The sequence below is a fragment of the Ambystoma mexicanum genome, chromosome 12 (assembly GCF_040938575.1).
Source record: "Ambystoma mexicanum isolate Mex_15411 chromosome 12, UKY_AmexF1_1, whole genome shotgun sequence".
Classification (NCBI taxonomy): Eukaryota; Metazoa; Chordata; class Amphibia; order Caudata; family Ambystomatidae; genus Ambystoma; species Ambystoma mexicanum.
In genome coordinates, this window is record NC_090936.1 from 1,060,121,154 (window position 1) to 1,060,140,264 (window position 19,111).

At 43.0% G+C, this 19,111-nt stretch overlaps 1 protein-coding gene across 4 annotated transcripts in view; it reads right to left on the reverse strand.

Annotated features, from left to right (window-relative positions):
- Nucleotides 1–19,111, reverse strand: part of LOC138514243 (uncharacterized) — a 364,675-nt gene that overhangs the window by 157,449 nt on the left and 188,115 nt on the right. For all 4 annotated transcript variants that reach the window (XM_069629606.1, XM_069629605.1, XM_069629604.1 and 1 more), the window contains one exon: nucleotides 3,281–3,422. In XM_069629606.1, the coding sequence (XP_069485707.1) occupies nucleotides 3,281–3,422 (142 nt within the window). The remainder of the gene's footprint in view (nucleotides 1–3,280; nucleotides 3,423–19,111) is intronic.

The following is a 19,111-nucleotide window of genomic DNA, read 5'->3' on the forward strand; positions in this document are numbered from 1 at the left end:
GGCTTCCTGTTTTCTTTACTTTATCTAACACCCCCTCTACTGATCAAACTCCTCACTTGGTCCACTCCATAACTGCAAGTTCTGGTTTTCTTCTGCCTCATCTCCCTCCCTATATGTTAGAGAGCAGAAACTAGTACTTACTCCCAAATCAGATTTATTCAAGCGGATCGCTGGACAAGGCTCTCTAATTTGCTCCCAAAAACACCCATGGCAATGCATGTTCACATCCCAACGGAATGTGAAATGTGTCTTGTAGATTCCTCTGTATTTTAAGCTGCTTTAAGCATTCCACAACTTACTAGTCATATGAGAGCCTGAGGACTCCTGCTCACCAGGAAACCACTTTACCAATCAGGGACTTTCATTTAACAAGGTAATGTAGTACCAGTTAAGTTAATTAACCTTAATTTTAAAAAGCAATGCCCAGGATTAGAAATGTGGCATTGCTGCAACATGTAATCCTATGGTCAACATTGTGATCCAGAAAATCCTAGAAGAGATCACCATTTCTTGAATGTCAGCCATAAGAAGCCTATGTTTGGTTGTTTTTCGATTGTATGATGGTCCTTGTAGAACTGTGTTTATATTGGGAAACAGAACCAAGTGCCAGAACTCAGAGGAAAGAAAACAAGAGCTCTGCTCAGACGAAGCACTACACTATTTGAGAATTCCATATTTAGTAAACATGTCCAAGGAGATCATCTTCATGGATGCTTTGGGCAGAGCAAGCCTTGTTCCTGGGCAAAACATCAACTCTTTGCTATAATCCCATCAATTTTACAGTGCCTTATATCAGTTTTCTCGACCTTATGGTTGGTTGTTGCACATAAGCAAGGCCTCCTCTGTCCCCAGAACATTGTACAAGTGGATTGAGATTAAAAACTGAGCTGGGATTCTTGAAAGAACATACTAAGATACTCAAGAAAAAGATGTTTTGTAAAGAAGGAAATGCACACAATGGCCAGTCTGCAGTGTCTTCCAGTAATGTAGAATAGTATATGAAAATAGAGAAAAGTAACATAACCGTTGCCAAGGCAAGTATAAAGATATGTAGAAACACAATTTAATAAGAGGTCATACCTAGCCTGTTAAGGTCAAATGAGGTGATTGAGTGGCACATAGGAAGTCCTATTTTATTTAAACTTGTATCCAGCTCGGGCTCTAGCCCGAAGGTCTTGGAGCATCTTACACTGTTTAAAGGCAGAAGTTGAAATAAGTTTTAATACTTTCAGAACAGAATAGGACAGAGGAAGGATAGCAGGAGAGGTGGTTTGGCTGAATTAGGTGCAGGAAAAGAGTTATGTTTTGAGGCTTTGCTGAAGGGGATGATGGAAGGTACAGGATGTATGCAGTGCGGGTAGGAGTTCCAGGCTCAGGTGCCCATTGGGTGAAGGCTTGTTTGTGTGCAAATATTGAGCAGAGGGGAGTGTGCTGGGTATTTGGGTTTCTTTGTGTGGCATGTGTGGGTGGTTGGTTTGTTGTGAAGTTAGGATGGGATGCGATTATTGAAGGGGATGGCCTTGTATATGATGCAGAGCCCTTTGAAAGCAATTCTCTGGGGTGATCTGAGAGTTTCAGTAGGAGAGAATGAGTTTTGCTGCTGTCTTTTGTATGACTTGCACGGGGACAAGGGTGCTGTTGGAAGTCCAGTGTGGAGTACATTGCCGTAGTTCAGCTTGCTGAGAACTAGTGCCTGGACTGCAGTACAGAAGTAGCCAAGTGGAAGGATGTGTCCTAATGCGTAGGAGGTGTAGCTCTGTGTTGCATGTTTTGTGACGGCAGCCAAGTGGTATGCGAAGGTTGGTGGGGTGTTCAATCGTGAAGCCTATGGATTTTACAGCTGTGGAGAGGGATGTGTGGGTTGTCTGTGGGGGTGGTCAGGTTTGTGCTGGGGAGGGAAGCAGAGGAGATATTTTGTTTTGGATAAGTTGGGTTTTAGGAAGTGGGTGGTCATCCAAGTGGTGATGGAGGAGTAACAGGTTGAGGGTGTGAAGTTCTGAGGGGGGGGAGGGGGGCGGAGGAGATTTTGAAATAGATCTACATATTGTTGAAAATTGATGTGTTTGACACGAGTCTGTCAGAGGGATTCAACATATGGGTTTAAAAGAAGGGGAGATGGTGAAAAGCCTTTTGGAACCCTGTACTTGACTGAGGTGGGATGTGTTCAATAGGGAGGCATTTAGACAAACTGTCCTGCCAGTTAGAGGTGAACTAGTTGTGGTCAGTGCCAGAGGTTCATCCTGTGGGATAGGATGTATGAGAAAATGGTGTTGACAATTGTGTCAAACGCTGTGGGGTGGACAAGGAGTACTTGATGAGCCGTCTGTCCTTAGTCAGTGATATTGTGGAGGTCATTAAGGATGTGAAGTGTTGCAGACTCAAGGCGAGGCCAGAGTGAAAACTTGATTGGAAGGGGTTGAGGAAATAGTTTGTGGGATGTGATGAGTTGGCTTATGAAAAAGTGAGTGATGAGCTATGGCAGGAGTGTGAGGGGACAATAGTTTTCAGGGAGTGTGGCGGTCGAGGTATGGTTTTGGAGGGTGTGGGGGTCTTATCCAGTTTTGAATGCAGAGGGTATTATGGCATGTGAGAGAAAGCAGTTGATGTTGACTCAAAGTCGAACCAAGGTGGCGATGCAGATAGATGTGCCCTGATGTGGCAATGCGTCATCCAGGAAGTGTGCTTTTTGTTTTGGTTGTGAGGGTGTCTGGTCCGTGCGGTGGAAGGTGTACCATTTGTGGGAGTGCAAGAGTGACTGTGGAGGGGAAGGCTTGCACATGTTTTATGGACTTGCATTGGTTTGCACAACTAGGACATTTCCAAGTGCAATAGTTATGAATATAGTGTTATAGTGAATATCGTTTTGTGTAGTGAGAGGTGGTATCTGAAAGCCAGTGGACACGGAGGAAGGAGGTTGGAGCAAGGCATCTTTTCAGAATAAGAAGGTGGATCACATTGAACAGAATAGACAGGAAAGAATGTACCATCTTATGGAAACGTGGCCACAAGCTCTTTAATACAAGTGCATTGCATTGGAAGGAGGATGGTCATGGTCATGCAGTATGCACTGATAAAAAAAGTTGAAGTATTTACAGGTTAAACAATCAGTTGGATACATGAAATAACCGATTAAACAGCAAGACGATGTGATCAACGCCAATGTGGGTGCACAGAGTCAAAGAATCCGGACAACTGTTGGAAAAGCGACCTTGGGTGCTGGCAGAACATTCCATGGCGAAGTGGAGAGGGAGCCTACTGATCATTTGTCACATTGTCTCACCTGGCGATGGCCATACCAATGATGTAGGAGAGCGGCATTATGGAGGCCAGGGCAAGAGTGAACTTGACAGTAGAGCTGGCATACTCATTATGGCTGTCGCTGTACCCCAACACCAAGGTGAATATGACCAGAAGCAGCAGGTCTGAGCAAATGCACGTTAAGGAAAAAAAACACCCATTTCTGCCAGCTTCGCATACAAATGCGTGCCAGAGAGCAAGCATATTTTTAAAATGTTTTATTGAAGGCTTGCAACAAAACAGGTTGTTTAAACAGAGGCAGAATAGTCTGTCAAGAGATCCAGTGACTTACCAGACAAATCGTTGCCTCTGACGAACTTCCAGAACCGGGGCAAGAAAATGCAAATCATGTTTTTTTTTTAAAACATATTCTACATTAACAGTTCAGACTACACCCCCACCCCTCGAAATACAGACAGGATCAGTACAGATCTCCAAATGTTCTCAAATTGAACAGTTTTTCGCTGATGGTAGATTATTCTTTCCATATCAGCAGGTTTTGACATCTCATCCAACCAACACTTCATTTGGAGACATTCTGATTTCCAAACTCATATCAGCTTTTTCGCCATCATGGTACCCTTAAACCACCACTTTCTCTGAGATGTACGCAAATCGTCCAGCATTTCGTCATCTCCTAAGATTAATGTCAAAATATCATAGTCCAGGGAAAGGCCTAATACATTGTGAAGATCCCACAGATGTGCCCCCAAAAAACCCTCCCCCGTAAATAATCACAAAGCATATGTTCCAAAGTACCCACTCTGTGTGAACAGCCCCAGCAGTTATTCGAATCTAACATTCCACAATTATATAACCTCTCAGGTGTCCGATAGATCCCGTTTAGGATCTTAATCTGTCATGCTCTCTCCCCACACATTCCTACACAGTTGCCCAACGCTCAAGTGTCATTTCACACAGCAGTCTCCTTGTCCATTCCGCTAATAAACTTGTGTTGTCCTGCACCTTTTACACAATATTTATAATATTTGCTTGCTATATGACCTTCCATCTTTGCCTGGACCTTCAACGTTTGGAAATCAACCTCATTTGCCGATATTTCACCAATAGCCTGTCTAAGCTTCTGCAAATCTCGTCATGTGCAATGCAGCATCTTCCAATTTACTTGTAATTGACCTATTGTCAACCACCACAATCCCTCTGAGGTCTCCGATCCTCTGCACTCCACCCAAAAAAAGAAATCCGTCCAAAACTGAATTTCTTTTCTTTTATTGCTGGGTCTTACCAGATGGATGAGTCAAGGAGTTTATATGCATCTTCCCACAGCTCCGACAGCCTATACTTCCATGAAATCCTTAAAGATTCTGATGTTGGATCCACCACATCAACCCTCTTGAATTTAGTTGCCAATATTGCCATTGGTGTTAGTGGGCCCAACAGGCAAGCCTCAGCCTTAGCCCATTCATCCAGCTCCGATTCCAGTAGGGGTGCAAAATGTCTGGTTGTAAACGCTAGATGACATGCCTGAAAATTCGGGACATGCAGGTCTCCTTTTACCGGAGGTAGTTGTAATTTCCAAAGTTTCATTCTGGGAGGTTTGTCGCCCCAAAGCAAGCCTTGTAGCACAACATCAAATTCTCTCCACATCTTCTTTCCAATACATAAAGGAAGCATGCTTAGTACACATGTAATTCTTGGCGTTGCAACCATTTTTAAAAAGGCACCGACCTTCCCCCACAATGAAAGCCTCAGTAACTTCCACCTTGCCAGATCCTGTTTTAGTTCTACACGTAAAACCTTCAAATTCTCTGGTATGAGGTCGTCAAAATTACTTGTTAACCATACATCTAAGTATTTTAGCTGCTCTGGACACCGTTTGAAACCCAAACTTGTGATTATATTCCTTATATTAATTGCTTTTAGTGGCATAGCCTCTTAATTTGTCCAATTAATCTTGTACACAGAGACATTAAAGTTTGTGATCGGCTCCTACAATATAGGGAGGGAAACATCTAGCTCCACCAATAAGTTAGCATATAGCCATAATTTTTGACAAACCCTGCTGTAGTTCACTCCTTATATTCTTAACTCGTCATATTGCAGTGGCTAGAGGCTCAATAGCAATTACACCACCTTCTAATCCAAAAGACTCAGACCTCACACCATTTGCTCCCACATCAGCAGTTGGGTCAGAGTGTAACAACCTTTCCCAATCCATAGGCAAACTCTCCAACACCCATGTTCCTAGAACAGTATATAAATAGTCCCAATGAACTGTCAGAAGCTTTCTCAGCGTCTAGTGAAAAAATTTGGCATCATCCCCACAACCTTCTTTATGGGATATTTACTGCAGTAGTCTTCTCATATTGCTAACTGCGTGGTACCCCTTTACGCAACCAGTCTGGTGTGCATGAATTTACTTTGGCAGCGCTTTTTCCAGTCTTCTTGCCATTGGTTTAGCTAGAATCAGATTATCTGTATTTAGCAGAATAACAGGCTGATAGTTTGAAGGGAACTTCTGATCTCTGTCCTCCTTCACTATCAATGAGATTGAAGCACGACTGGTCCTCTGTGGCAAAATCCCAGTGGCCATTAAAACTTTGTACATATCATGCATAAAACCTAATACCAAATCTGGCAATACTATAAAATTCCATAGGAAGTCTGTCTAGCAAATTTCTAAGTTCAGGCAGAACGCTGCCCTTTTCAGTTTCTCCAATATAAACCTCTTCCAAGGTGACCCTCTACATGTCAGACAGCGTATTTAGGTATACATTTTCACCAAAACCTAGCATGCTCCCAGATACAGTACTCTTCAGAGTAGAGTGCTTTAAGACTTCATGTATCTCCTTTGCGTCAAACGTTATGGCGCCATTCGGCTTAGCAATCGTTCAGACTGCCCCTTCTGCCTCCTCTTTCCGTAAGCGATGATCCAACCAGAAGTCGCATTTTTAACCCTTTTTTCGAAATATGCACACTTAATGTGTTAGATCGTGTTCAGCTTTCTCAGATATTGTCTTTTAAAGTCACTTTTAAGCTTACGCAGCTCTCTAACTTACGCAGCTCTGTGGATTTGCATCACTTCCTGCTCCAGCTCCTTAATCCGTAAATCCAAGACTTTCATCTCAGCATCATTTTTTCTTTCGACAACCCAATCAGAAAGCCTCTCATAGTACATTTAAAGGCCTCCTATACAGTCCTCGGATCTAGCTGACCAGTGAGGTTCTCTTAAAGATTTGTCTCACAAATGATCCTACTCCACCAAGAGCAAGGTGTTCATCCACCACATGGATCCCCTTGCAGTATGGAAGCGCAAGGACATAGTACGCCACCGGAGGGCGCTCTGATAAGGGACTGTTGGTAATCATCCCTCCTGTACAGTAGGCTGTTGCAAAACCAGCCGACAGTAACATATCCATCAGTGAACAGGTTTTGTGAGCACTCAAAAGAAACTGTAGTCCCTAGTTGAGGGATGCTCAAGTCTCAACTAGTTTATGTTCCTTCATCAAATCCTAGAAGGCCACCTCTTAACTGTAGTCCACTTGTATTGCTTCTGTCCAGTAGAGGGTCCATCACTTCATTGATATCCCTTCCAAATATAATTTCCAGATTATTCTGATCTAGTAGCGTCTGGACAGCATATCTGAAAAATTATCCGTCATCCACAGTTGGTGCGTAAATGTTACATATGGTCAATACTTCACCCTGAACATCCACCACTAGTTATACTGATCTACATTCCTTATGAGACTAATGCTTCAGTACCTGAATTGCAAGGTTTTTCCAAATTAGAATTGCCACACCACACGATAACGAGTTAAAGGATGAATCATACACTTTCCCAAACCAACATTTCCGTAACTTTTCAGTCTCCTCCTGTGTAAGGCGCGTTTCCTGCAACAGGCACACATCCACTTTAAGTGTATTCAAGTTACTCAGTATTTGTTTCCTCTTTAAAAGGACAATGGATAACTTTTACATTCCAGGATATAATTTGCAAATCTCCATGAACAGTTGCCATAACTGCTATTTCATCTGAGTGCCGATTCCTAGAGGGTACTAACCCTGTCTGTTATATACAACATAAACAAAAGGAACCCAAAAACCTCTTAAGGTAACATTGGTCTGAGCAGGCACCAATTTATGAAAAAACAAACAATAGGAAGAAACCCCCCCCCCCCACAAGCCCCTTCCCAAAACATAGAACACCTAGTATGAATAATGGAAATTCGACAGCTCCAAGGGCTGTGTTCAAGAAACCATCTCCAGCACCGGAATCGAGTAGAGATCCTGCGGGGATGGACTCACAAGGGCATTTAAGAAAGTCTCAAGGAGCTGACCGTAAATGTGATAAATCACAGCCCTCCTTGAGGCTACCTCAAACATCAACGGCGTAGAGGTACCCGATGGACCAAATGCACAAATAAGAATTACAATAAAAAAGGAATGGTAACAACAATGAAGGAGTAAAAACTTCAACCTCCTTCCCGTCAAACAATGAATGGCAATGGTTGGCAAGGGCCTTAAACACAAAAATCAAGCAATAACGCCAGGAATGCGAGAGCGCACAAGTGTAGTTTAGCCTCTTGGAACACATGAGGATTCACACACTTGTTTAACTCAACCTGGCTAGACAACCTCCACATTGTGCGTCTACAGGAAACATGGCTATGTGACAGGCCGGTAACAGCGGAGTTTGAGGTCGCAATAAACCCAGCAATAAAAGCAAAAAAAGGGCGCCCGATGGCAGGTATGTTAATCATGACCAGAAGATCCTCGGTTTGGCGGATTACAAACTGTCAATCACTCTCCTTACATTCAGGAGACCTCCATTGAAAGGTTGGGCTTACATGAGCACATACCAGATCAGATTATAATATTGAATTTGTATTGGAACCATCTAATAGCGGGAAAGTTAGACTACATCGACCAGATATCAGCGCTAATAGATCTTAGGTTGGAAGCCCCAGGGTGGGCGAAGATAATAGTTTGTGGCGGTTTAAACATCGACCTCATCAAGCCCTCAAAACCAGAGCTAAGAACTTTGGCACTGGCTTGGTTAAACGAAATGAGTAAGAAATATTCAGATGCTGAACGGAAGCACTCAAGATGATATACCACCAACACCCACATGGCACCGTGCCGATTGATCCTCAATCATAAACTACATGTATGTGTCTGAAGCCCTGCACCCGAGGATATTCTCGTTGAAACTCATGAAATTTGCAACAACTGCAACTGCTCAAAATCTAACGTGGGCTCACAGAACTCTAGTTGAGTTAAACAGAGTACGCCTAAAACTAGACGAGAGTGTAGTTGACATTGACAAACCGATACTGTCAACTTAGTGCAAATCTCGAATATGACCAACTACTGACAATTCAAAACAAATAGGTAGGTCTAAAAAACTTCAACATGGTGCTGGCCCATCACTTTCATCTCGAGATCCTCAAACAAAAAAGTTTAATGCGGGCTGCACTTAGGAGAACCCAGTTGCTAGATGTTGCCGCTTGTAAATTGGAGAAAAAGGCAGTAAAACAAAGATATAAAAACTGGCTAAAGCTGCACAAGCATGCCTCATTACAAAACGATGTGGAACAAATGCTGGCAACTTTAAAGAATAAAAACACAAGGGATTTAGAGCCTCATTAACAACTCACAAGCTCCGCAAACAGCACTGCGGTCTTGCATGGTCTCTGAATCCTCTTGGATAGCCCACTTTGAAGCTCTATACAAAGCGACCGAACAAGTGACCCAATGGAATCATCTTCAAAACCATGAGCCTTTACCTTCTTGAAAGATATTGTGTCGATAATCAAGAACGCAAAAAACTCGAGCACCGGGCCCGGACGGCCTTACCAATTTTACCATCAAACAGCATCCAGATTCATGGCCAGCCCTATGTGTAGTTTTATTCGACAGAATAACTAAGTGCCATAGGACCCCAAAATCTTGGAAGTCTGCGGTTATCGTCCCGATTTTCAAAAAGGGAGACCGAACATGCCCTAAAAACTACCGCCCAGTCGCATTGTTGGACGTATTAGGGAAAGTCTACGCCACAATGTTGCAACAAAAACTTGTGGCATGGGCAGTTAAATCAAACCATGTAGACAAAAGGCAATCTGGGTTCGTAAAACATGGGGGTGCTCGCTAAACCTGCTACTGAATCTGATCAAAATGGAGGCGATAAAGTCAAACACGAAGGTCTATTTGGCCTTCAGCCATTCGAGACCTGCACTCTGAAACCTCAATAAAAATCCGGCTGGATCATTGTGGAACTTTATCTGCACCAATTAAAACACACCTAAGCTGGCTCTAGTATGCCGACGACTTGGTCCTGATGGACGCAACACCTGTTGGCCTTCAAAGAAAACTGAACGCTGTCTGCCAGTACGTCGCAGCCAACCAACTCTTGATAAACACTAAAAAAATGTGAAATACTAGTGCTCAAGAACTTGAACGGCCAAAGCGTGAAAAAAAACGAAAAAAACTGAAATGGTTCCTATGTCAGGACTTAATTCAGACATCTCAGAGTGTGAAATATCTTGGAATGCTAATAAACTCATCCATTAATGACAGGCCATGGATCGCTGAAACGCAAAGGAAATGCAGACAATTGGCAAGCCAAGCTGTGATCATGCAAAAGAAATTTGGGAAATTCTCAATAAAACCATTGTTGGCTTTTTATCAACAAAAAGTAATCCCAGTCTTGTTATACGGTGCTGAAAACGCATTGGGGTGCGCCCACAAAACATGGTCATCGTTAGAGAACTGTGTTTGGTCCAAGGCACTGGCTCTCCCAAAGGGAATCCCGACAGCGTGTGCGAGATACGAACTGTCCCTCATATCGCTCCATGATAGGGTATGCTGGAGCATGGGGATCTTATTTTGCTAAATTCGCCACCGCGAACAAATACCGCAATTTGACATGTTATCATCACCAGCGAACAACAGCATGGTGTCACTGTGGATCAAGAGACGCAAAGGGATCCTGAAAGAACATGGAATCAGTCTGGACATGCTTCAGGATACTCCAAACGCCGCAAAATTAAAAATCTGGCGTGCCGACTGGGACCAAACGTGCACTCAACGAGCTGCGGCAAAAATGATGAGCGAGGTGCCGCTTGAAACGCGGGCATTTAATGCACCACAACGCTACATCGAGCTGTTTCCAGATCCCTAGGCACAAAGTGTTCATGATGTTTCATTTAACTACATTTAAAACCAAGGAACGACTCAGTACATGGAAATGCAACAAAGCCATAAATCCAATGTGCGGGTTATGTACTCAGGACAAGGAAACCCTTAAGCATTTAGTGCTATTCTGCACAAAGCTATGATCTGAAAGAGCAATCCACCTGGGCCCCTGGAGCCTAAAATCATCCCTCCATCTGTGCAGACGACTGGTGGGCTCACATGTTTCAAGGCTCTGACATGAAACTGCTACTGCCATTGACCGGCTTCTTAATGATAATTGAAAATTGCTTGAATTTGCCGTTAACTGATGAACAATGAAGGTAGTGATTAGAGCGTCGAAAAGGACAGTTGTAGGGGTCTTCGTAGGAGTGTGTATATGACAAAATCTTTGTGTTTTTGTAATGTGTATTGGCTGTAACATTTTAAAGGTTTGTGATAAACCGATTAAAAAAAATAAATAATCATTAGTCCAAAGTGGACCCAACAACCCCCTCCCAATCCCCTGTGTAGCTTCAAAAGTGTCCTCACTGGATCCAATAGCGATGGCCGTGTCCTGGCCACCTGCATGACAGATCCCCGGGGACTAGCTAGGAGACACCTCCACTGATGTAGCTAAACAAAGCCTAGATCCTTATATATGTTTTCATCCTCACTGCTCACAGACCACATCTTCACAACTGCATGAACACAACTTGTCTCGTCTGTGCCTTAACTATGACCTGCAAAGAAAAATGGTTAATACAGTAGCAGTGTCAAAAAATACAATTCCTTATTGGCCAGATCAAGGATATCACTTAATTGCCAGTATGTAAAACATGTCTACCACGCAAGACCGGAGCCCACCAACTCTACATAACCTCAAGGGAATGAAATAAATCAGAAGTACCTGCTTTTAGAGACAAACATCTAGACAACATACAAACCATTTGAGCAGGCCCATTATGTCTGATTTTTTATTTTGATTCAATTAACAATTTTTACAAAAAGACAGAAGAGATGATCCCTTGTTGTTCTCTTGATAGATGGGCTATGTTTCCGATCAGTCTTGTCCCGGAACACGCCTTTCGGACAGGTTGGCGAGTCTTTGTTTACTATTCTTTCCTTGGATCTCTGCCTACTATTGGGCTAAAGTTTTTTGTAGAAAGGAAGTCACTGCTATCACTAGTGATGTTTTGTCTCCGTTCATCAGCCGTGACCACCAGTCTTCCTCATCATAAACCCGTAGTTTGGCAAGATGGTGATCCAAGTAGGTTTTCCTTTCTTTAGTAAGGCCGGGACAGTGAAGCAATAAATGTTTCAAGGTTTGAACCTGGGCCGTTGAGTTGCAGTAGCATTTGTTTTGGTTGGCATTTCCCCTAATTGCGATGATCTCATTTGTCTGAAGCAGGTTTAAGCGTGCTCTCAAGAAGGTGTTTCGATGTGCTTTGTTAAGCCATTTTTTCACTACTCCTGCAGCTGGTCTAGCCTTTTGGTGTTCATCGGTAGACTAGCTGTTACTGGAAGCTGTATCCAGGGTACAGATCCAGTCAATTTCTTCTAGTTTCTTTTTGATCCTTGTAGGGTTCGATTTTAGATCTGTTTCTGTATAGCCAATCTCTTCCAGTTTTGTTTTATTTTTTACTTCACCAGTACAGCAATCTGGTTTTCCCACCCACATCTTTGTTAATGTCGTCTAAAATGTTTAGGCGTGTTGTGACTGCTTGTAGTGAGAGCAGACTCAATTCCCAGCGTATTGGCGTAGAATTTGATAGACCCAGAACTCGTCTCCAGAATACACCCTCGAGTCTTGGCCAGATTCTCTCTGGAATTTCTGGCATGGCCTCGACTCCATACATCAGAGAGGGAATTACTTTTGCCTTATAGAAGTTCACGATAGGGATAGTAGAGAAGCATCTGAATCTCCGGTCCATGGCCCTTGTCTGACTGGCCAGTGTTTGTTTTTTTTCAAGCAGGACAGCTTGCATTGGTGCTTCTACAATGTGGTTATTAATGTCACCGAGATATTTGAACTGCTTCACTTGCTGTGAATCTTCTAGGTTCCATTTCAGTTTCTCGCTTTGTCTTGCTGATTTTTCAAATCACATAACCTTGGTCTTTTCTTTATTAATTTCCATGTCGTTTTCTTTGATGCACTTCTGCAGGCTCGCTAGTTGCCACTGAATAACTGCGGTTTGGTCCATTACCATGAAATCATTTGCATAGAAAAGGCGGGTCACGCCAGTGCCTCCTACAGTAGGTGGGAAGGATCTAATCGATGGCCAAAAGTATCTCAGGTCTTCCAGGTAGAAGTTGAATAGGGCTGGGGCAAGGTGAGAGCCCTATTTGATGCCTCTTGATGTTGCCATTTCCTAGGTCAAGATGCTGGAGCGACTGAGGCGCACTCATTGATGCGTTGGACTCCAGTGCTTCTATGGATTCTAAGATGTCTGCCGGACAGTTCCGATCCATCATCTTTATCCATAATGCTTCTCGATTTACCTGGTCGAAAGCTTGGACCAGGTCAATAAAGACCACAAAGATCCTTGGTCTTCCCTCCATGACATTTCCCTTTACAGTGCTCAGAAGGAAGATGTTCGCCGTTCCACCTGTGTCCTTTGCAAAGCCAGATTGAAACAGATTGGTGCAGCCGGCCGACTTTGACCATGATTTGAAGAATTCTAATATGAGTGAACCAAAGACCTTTCCGATCACATCCAATAGGGCGATCGGACGGTAATTGCACCCATTTTCTTTCCCAGCTTTCTTGAGAATGGGGACTACCGTTGAGGTCTTCCATGAGCTGGGAATTGAGCAGGAGCCCTAGAGCGGTTTTGTTTTTTGATTTTGCTCAGTATAGTCTTCACATCATGGGGAATTACCCATGTTTTAGATTGGTTTGCTGGTAATTTGCCCGGGGGCACCTTTGGTCCTTGGAAGAGTGTGGAAAAATGTTCTACCCATGATTTTTCACAGACATTGTTCTGTAGTGACTCGTTGGTGTCTACAGCTGTGGCTTTGACTAGGGACCAGAATTCTTTTGATTTTCTGCCGCAGAACACGCGCAGCATCTGCTCAGAGTCAGCATGATACATTTTAATTCTGTAGCGTACTAGCCAATTTGTGTAGACCCTTGTTGAGAGTAAGGCTTTTGCCTTGTTTTCATGAGAATTTCTTCGTTGCGAGGTGTTTTACTTGCCTCAGCTCCATCCGTTTCTCTACCAAGAGAGTGTCGAATACATGAACTCTTTTTTTTAGTCCCTTTTAGATACTTTGTTTTTCGAGCAGTAACAGGTTAGCAAAGGTGTTTAATCTACTATGTTGTTGCCTTTCCCATCTGCATTGGTTTTGAAGTTTGATGTTCAAGCCTTTGACAGGTTCACGATTGTTTTTTCTTTCAGTCTTCGGGTACCTCCGTTACAATTCTCTACTTGAGCTGTCATTCTTGCTCTTGTTTGGTCTGTAGTGATTGACCAGGTCATAGTTCGCAGATTGTGATCGCTATTTTTCTTCCTGGTTATTTCAAAAGATAAAAGCTTTCTAGATACGAAGATGTGGTCTATATCTGCACTTTGGGTGGCTCTTTCCCAGGTTGGAACTGATGGTTTATCTTTCTTTGATATCATCTGCAAGTTGTAAAAATCTACAGAATTCATGAGTGCCAGCCAATAGGGTGCCTCTCAGCTGACGGAAGTTGTTTGATTTTGATTCTCGTCTTTGTCGCCTCATAAACAGGTTGCGTTAAGGTCTTCGCAGACAACTGTACTTGGTCAGCAGATTTATGTGCAAGTCGTCAATCAAGTTTCCGGCTATTTTAACAAACTTCTCGTTGGTCACAGTTTGGGGTTCCAGTATAAGTTGATGATCGACAAGTTATCCGATGTTTCTTTACCAGGCAATGTTCCAGGGTGGCTCCATTTCATCAACAGTGCTTGTACAAAGCAGTTTGAAAATAGTTTTATGAAGTGTATTCTGCTGCCGGATTTTACTGCCGTTAATAGCCCAGATGTAGGTCATCCATTTGGGCCTTTAAGTTCTGGGGAGATGATTGTTTCGTAGCCATCAAGATGTGGTTTTTCCAGTAACCAGGTTTTCTAAAAGGCACAGGATATCAAAGCCCTCCAGCTTTACGTTGATCTGGACTGTTAAGTGATGGAAGCCCCTCATGCCACTTTTAGCAGATTTGAATTAATTGGGGGTTCCTTTTGGGAGTCCGTTATCAGCAAACAATGCCGCTGGTCCTTGAGTAGCTATCTACAGGAGTACTTTGCCAATGCCTCAGGAATCCAAGACCAGTTTTGCTGGTCTTGTTTTTTTCTGTCAACAGGCTTGCTATTTGCTTCTTTTTGGCTTTTGAGGTCGGTCTGGTTTGAACATTATATGTAGTTTCGGTGGAGGGCCGTTTGGGATGCGGCCAGTTTCTACTGGATCTTTAAATAGCTCAATCTCTTTCTTTTGCCTAAATTTGGTTCATAAAAATTATGTAATTTATGAGTAGGTGGTGATGTACTTGATTACTCAGTTGTCCTCCTATTTTGTTGAGAACGAGTTGGAGTCTCGTCACAGGGCTTGGGCGCGGTTAGGTCAAAGCCGAGCATTAATAAACTTTCAGCAACTTCCATCATCATCCCCTTTACCACCGGCGATGGGATGTGGAGGTAGACACTGTCTGTACGAGTTTCTTTTCCAAATTCAATGATCTTCAAGTCATCAGACTGAATCTGGAGGTTGGGTATGTAGTGGAGCAGTGCCATCACAGTCATTCTGTTTAGTATCAGGTTGTCTACTTTATCCAGTACTCGTTCCAGTTTAAATATACGCTTGCTTTTGTCTTTTAAGTTTGAATTTTAAAAGTGTGGCGCATGGTGTCTCGTAGGTTGAAGATCTTTTCTTTCGTACGTGAAGGAGTTCTGGTCTTCGGATCTCAGTCTCTCAGTTATTTGTTTCGTGCCTGCTTGGGTAGACGGTCTCAAAAGGTGGGGAGTCTATAATGACGACTTGCATGATTGGGTCGTGAAACTAGCCCTTATGTAGTCGTGGTTCTGCTCCTTGTAATCTTCAATTTACTGCTTATACAGGGTTGTTCACTCTAATTGTGGTATTAGAGGAGTATCATCTTCCGTGAATCATCCCTGTGTCTTTCCTTAGATATTCTTTGGCGATTTTCCGCCACTGTCAAGAAGATCAGAGAATGTGTACTGTTTGTTAACATATCTATCCTCCGTGATCCCTTAGCATCTGTCAAGTGAGAAGTTCAGATTCTGATTGTTCTACTGAGTACGGACTTCGTTCCATCAAATCTTCGATTTCTTGTATGACATCACCAATTAATAGTGGTGTATTCCCTGTGTTTGTTCGTTATTCTCCTTTGATGCTTTTGTTGTTTCTTGATGCCAGGGCCTCTAAGGACTTTCCTCGGAGCCGGTTTTGGTGCTGATATTTTACTTTCATTTACTGTACTGGTTGCAGTTGATGTCGAAATAGCCTGATTTCATGTGTCAGATGCATAAGTCCATGAGTCATTGTGCTTTTTATTCTTTGTGAAAGAATCGCAAAGTCCTTATTTGTTGTCTCACTTGATATTCCCGGCTTTTTCGTGATGTTATCCTGGTTCGATGTTCTTAAGTCTAGAGCAGGTTCATTTATTTCACAACCGTTTTGCACTTGCTTGGGTCTCCCGCAGTCAGTCCTGGTTTGTTCCCGGCTCTTTCTCATTTCTATCATTTCCGATGTGTTTGGTGTATTGATGGTTATTTGTTTTTGAAAATTTCTTATAGTTGCCGACTCTACTCTTTGGGGTTCATCTGTTAAATCCAGTATTTGATCTCTTCTCCTTGGTAGAATAATCACTATTGCATTGTTTGGGCATTCGGTTTGGGTGCTAACACTTATGACTCAGTCGTCTCCCTTTGAGGGCTTTTTTGCCATAAATCTTCATTTCGTTTTTCTGTAGCTATGATGTATCCTTCCAAATATAGTAGCTTACTGTGCATCATTGCTGTCAAGGTAGTGTGGTCTTTCAGTGTTTTCTTTATTGCCTCGTAGAGTTTTGTGAAAGGGGTCAAGCCTATATTAACTGTTGACATTATGGTAAAAAGATCAGTTTTTTAGTTTGAGGCGTCTTCTTTTTGAGTGTGAGTATGGCTCTGGTCTTTTGTCTTGTTGAAATAAGACCCGAGGTATTTAGTGGTGAGGCCGGAAACAGACTTGTTGGTAGTGTTTGATAACTGGTAGTCTTCTGGTATGTAGACTTGGGGGGGATCTCGTATTGGTCCGTTCAAAGGACGAATCGAGCGCCGATACTCCTTTTCTTGTGACCTCAGTGATGAGTGGAGAAGATCTCTGGTTTTCTAGATCAGGGGACTGTTCATTTAGTATGTTCTGTGCGGTGCATTTTTGAGATGAGTAGCGTGGTGTTCAAGTCATCGCTTATTTTAGAGTTTGTGAGTGCTTCCATCGATCCTTGTATGGGCTGAGACAGGAGCGCATTGGTCACTGAGACCCGTCCAGCTCTGTTTGAACATGGTCCTTTTGTCAAGGTAATTATGGGAGTTGATATGGTTGAAGAATTCTGACTTGAGGAAATGTTTTTGGGAGCTGGTGCATTGATTTAGTTTGTTGGAAATGCAAAGTTCCATCTCTTGAAAGGTGATTTTGTTAACTTACTGGGGCAGAGCCAACGTACTTGTTCAAGGTGGTGTTCTTTCTCCAGCAAGGAAGACAGTAGTTCTTGTGCGCCTTCCAATACCTCTGTGTCAGAGAGTTCTTCTATATGCTCTAAAACATGGGACTACGTTTATGAAAAAAGGTTGCAAGGGGGAGAAGTTGAAGGTTGTCTTTTTGAAATAATTTCTGTAGATTGAGAGTTTTGGTTGATTTTAAACCGTTTTGGTGCTGTTTCAAGCTTGTTTGGCCACTGCCACTTGGCTGTGGTAAGACTTTGGACGTGAAATTCACTTTTGTTTTCCCTAGTGATCGTGAGGTCTTCAATATGCAAGGCGATTTGTTCAAACGCCGGCTTGGGGACTTCATCTCTACCATTATAGTGGCCTGTTAAGGTAGTAGGTTCTGAAAAACCGGAAATTTCTGGATTGGCAGGAGGTTTTTCCAGGTTGTTTTGAGTTGTTAAATCTGCCCCTTACTTGTTCAACGGCATCAGATTCTTAATTTCCTTTTCACATTCTGTCTCGACTGTTGGTGTTTCTGGAGCGTAAGGCGAGGTAGAAACATTCATGAGGTCTTCCACGTGCGAGTGGGCACTTTGAATTTGTGCAAGCACTAAAGTGTGTATTAGAGATTTAGCTCTGTTGAATTGGAGTTAGATTTCTGCTTCAGTAGATGCATCTGCCTCTGCAGTTGCCCTTTTGGGTCCGTCAATGGTCAGTTAGGGACCCGCTGCTTTGCGCAGCGGTGACTGCTTGTTCTGCTTTCTCAACTAAATCATGATTTGTTTCTCTGTTTAATTCATTTGTTTCTGTAGACATCGGCTTTGATAACGAAGCAATTGCACAAGAGCCGGACGAAAGACAACAGTGTCAGATTCAGTTTGCTCCGAGGTCCAGCCGATGACAACGAGGACCTGTGTTCTGAAGACAAGTCTTGTGTGTCTCTGAACTCTGGCTCGGCACTCAGTAAAGCAGTATGGGCCTGATGGCGGTCATTTCCCGGAGGGTAAGTTGAAGGGCTTATTTTCAGAGGTTGACTTCTAGGGGGTTGGGGAGGTGGGGTTGGTGAGGTAAGCTTGTAGTCAGAGCAGCGTTAGTTTTAATGCGAGTTATGGTCCTACCTGCCAGTGCTTCCTCAAGTTGTCCCAGTACTGGTTGCAGCAGAGGGGACTCTGCACCTCTTAGCTTGTGTGGGATGTTTCAACCCACTGGTCCAGGCCCTGCAACATTACTGTGCATTGCTTGCTGCAGAAACATCGGAATGGCGGCCGGAAAGCAGGCTGCTCGCTAAAAATCACCAGAAAGTGTGCAGTAAAAATCAAAAATAGGCTGCCTTTTGCCTATGTCAGTGGGAACACAGGAGACCACTGCCAAAACCCATAATTTGGCTGCCCACAGAGCAAAATCATTGCAAAAGAAACAGCTGTTTTAAAACATTCGTTTTTCCCTGGTTATCAAAATTGCAAAAATCATGGCTCACAAACCACACAAAAAGATCCAACCTCTTTGTTGGGTGTTCCAGAATCCACATCAATACAATGTCAGCAAGAATCATGCGTTATCAGAACAAAATCCACTTCTCAAGATACTTGATGGAAAGAAATCTGTCAAAAATGGGTGCAGTACCGTTACGCGCCTCCGACAGGCGCTGGCGATCTCTAAATCTGACAGGAGAAACTTGTGTTTTCATAGCTAAACATGTCAAAGAAGGGATTTCTATCAAAATGCCATTTAGAGTGCCACACATTTGATTTTCATGTTGAAAGACTGGAATTTAAGATATGTTTGCTTATTTCAAATTTATAAAATGTATTTTTTTTCCACAAGGAACTATGTTACAATTGACCATAAGGCAACCTAATTCAGCTAAAACTTCCAAGAGGTTTTCTTCCCCTGAGAACCTCCCACCTTGTTCATTCCGACCAAAAGGAGAGGATTTCGCATTGGCATGTTAATCAGAAGGGGAGATTTCCTCTGCTGCCCTGAGCAAGAAACAATGGGTTCCTTGAACTGAA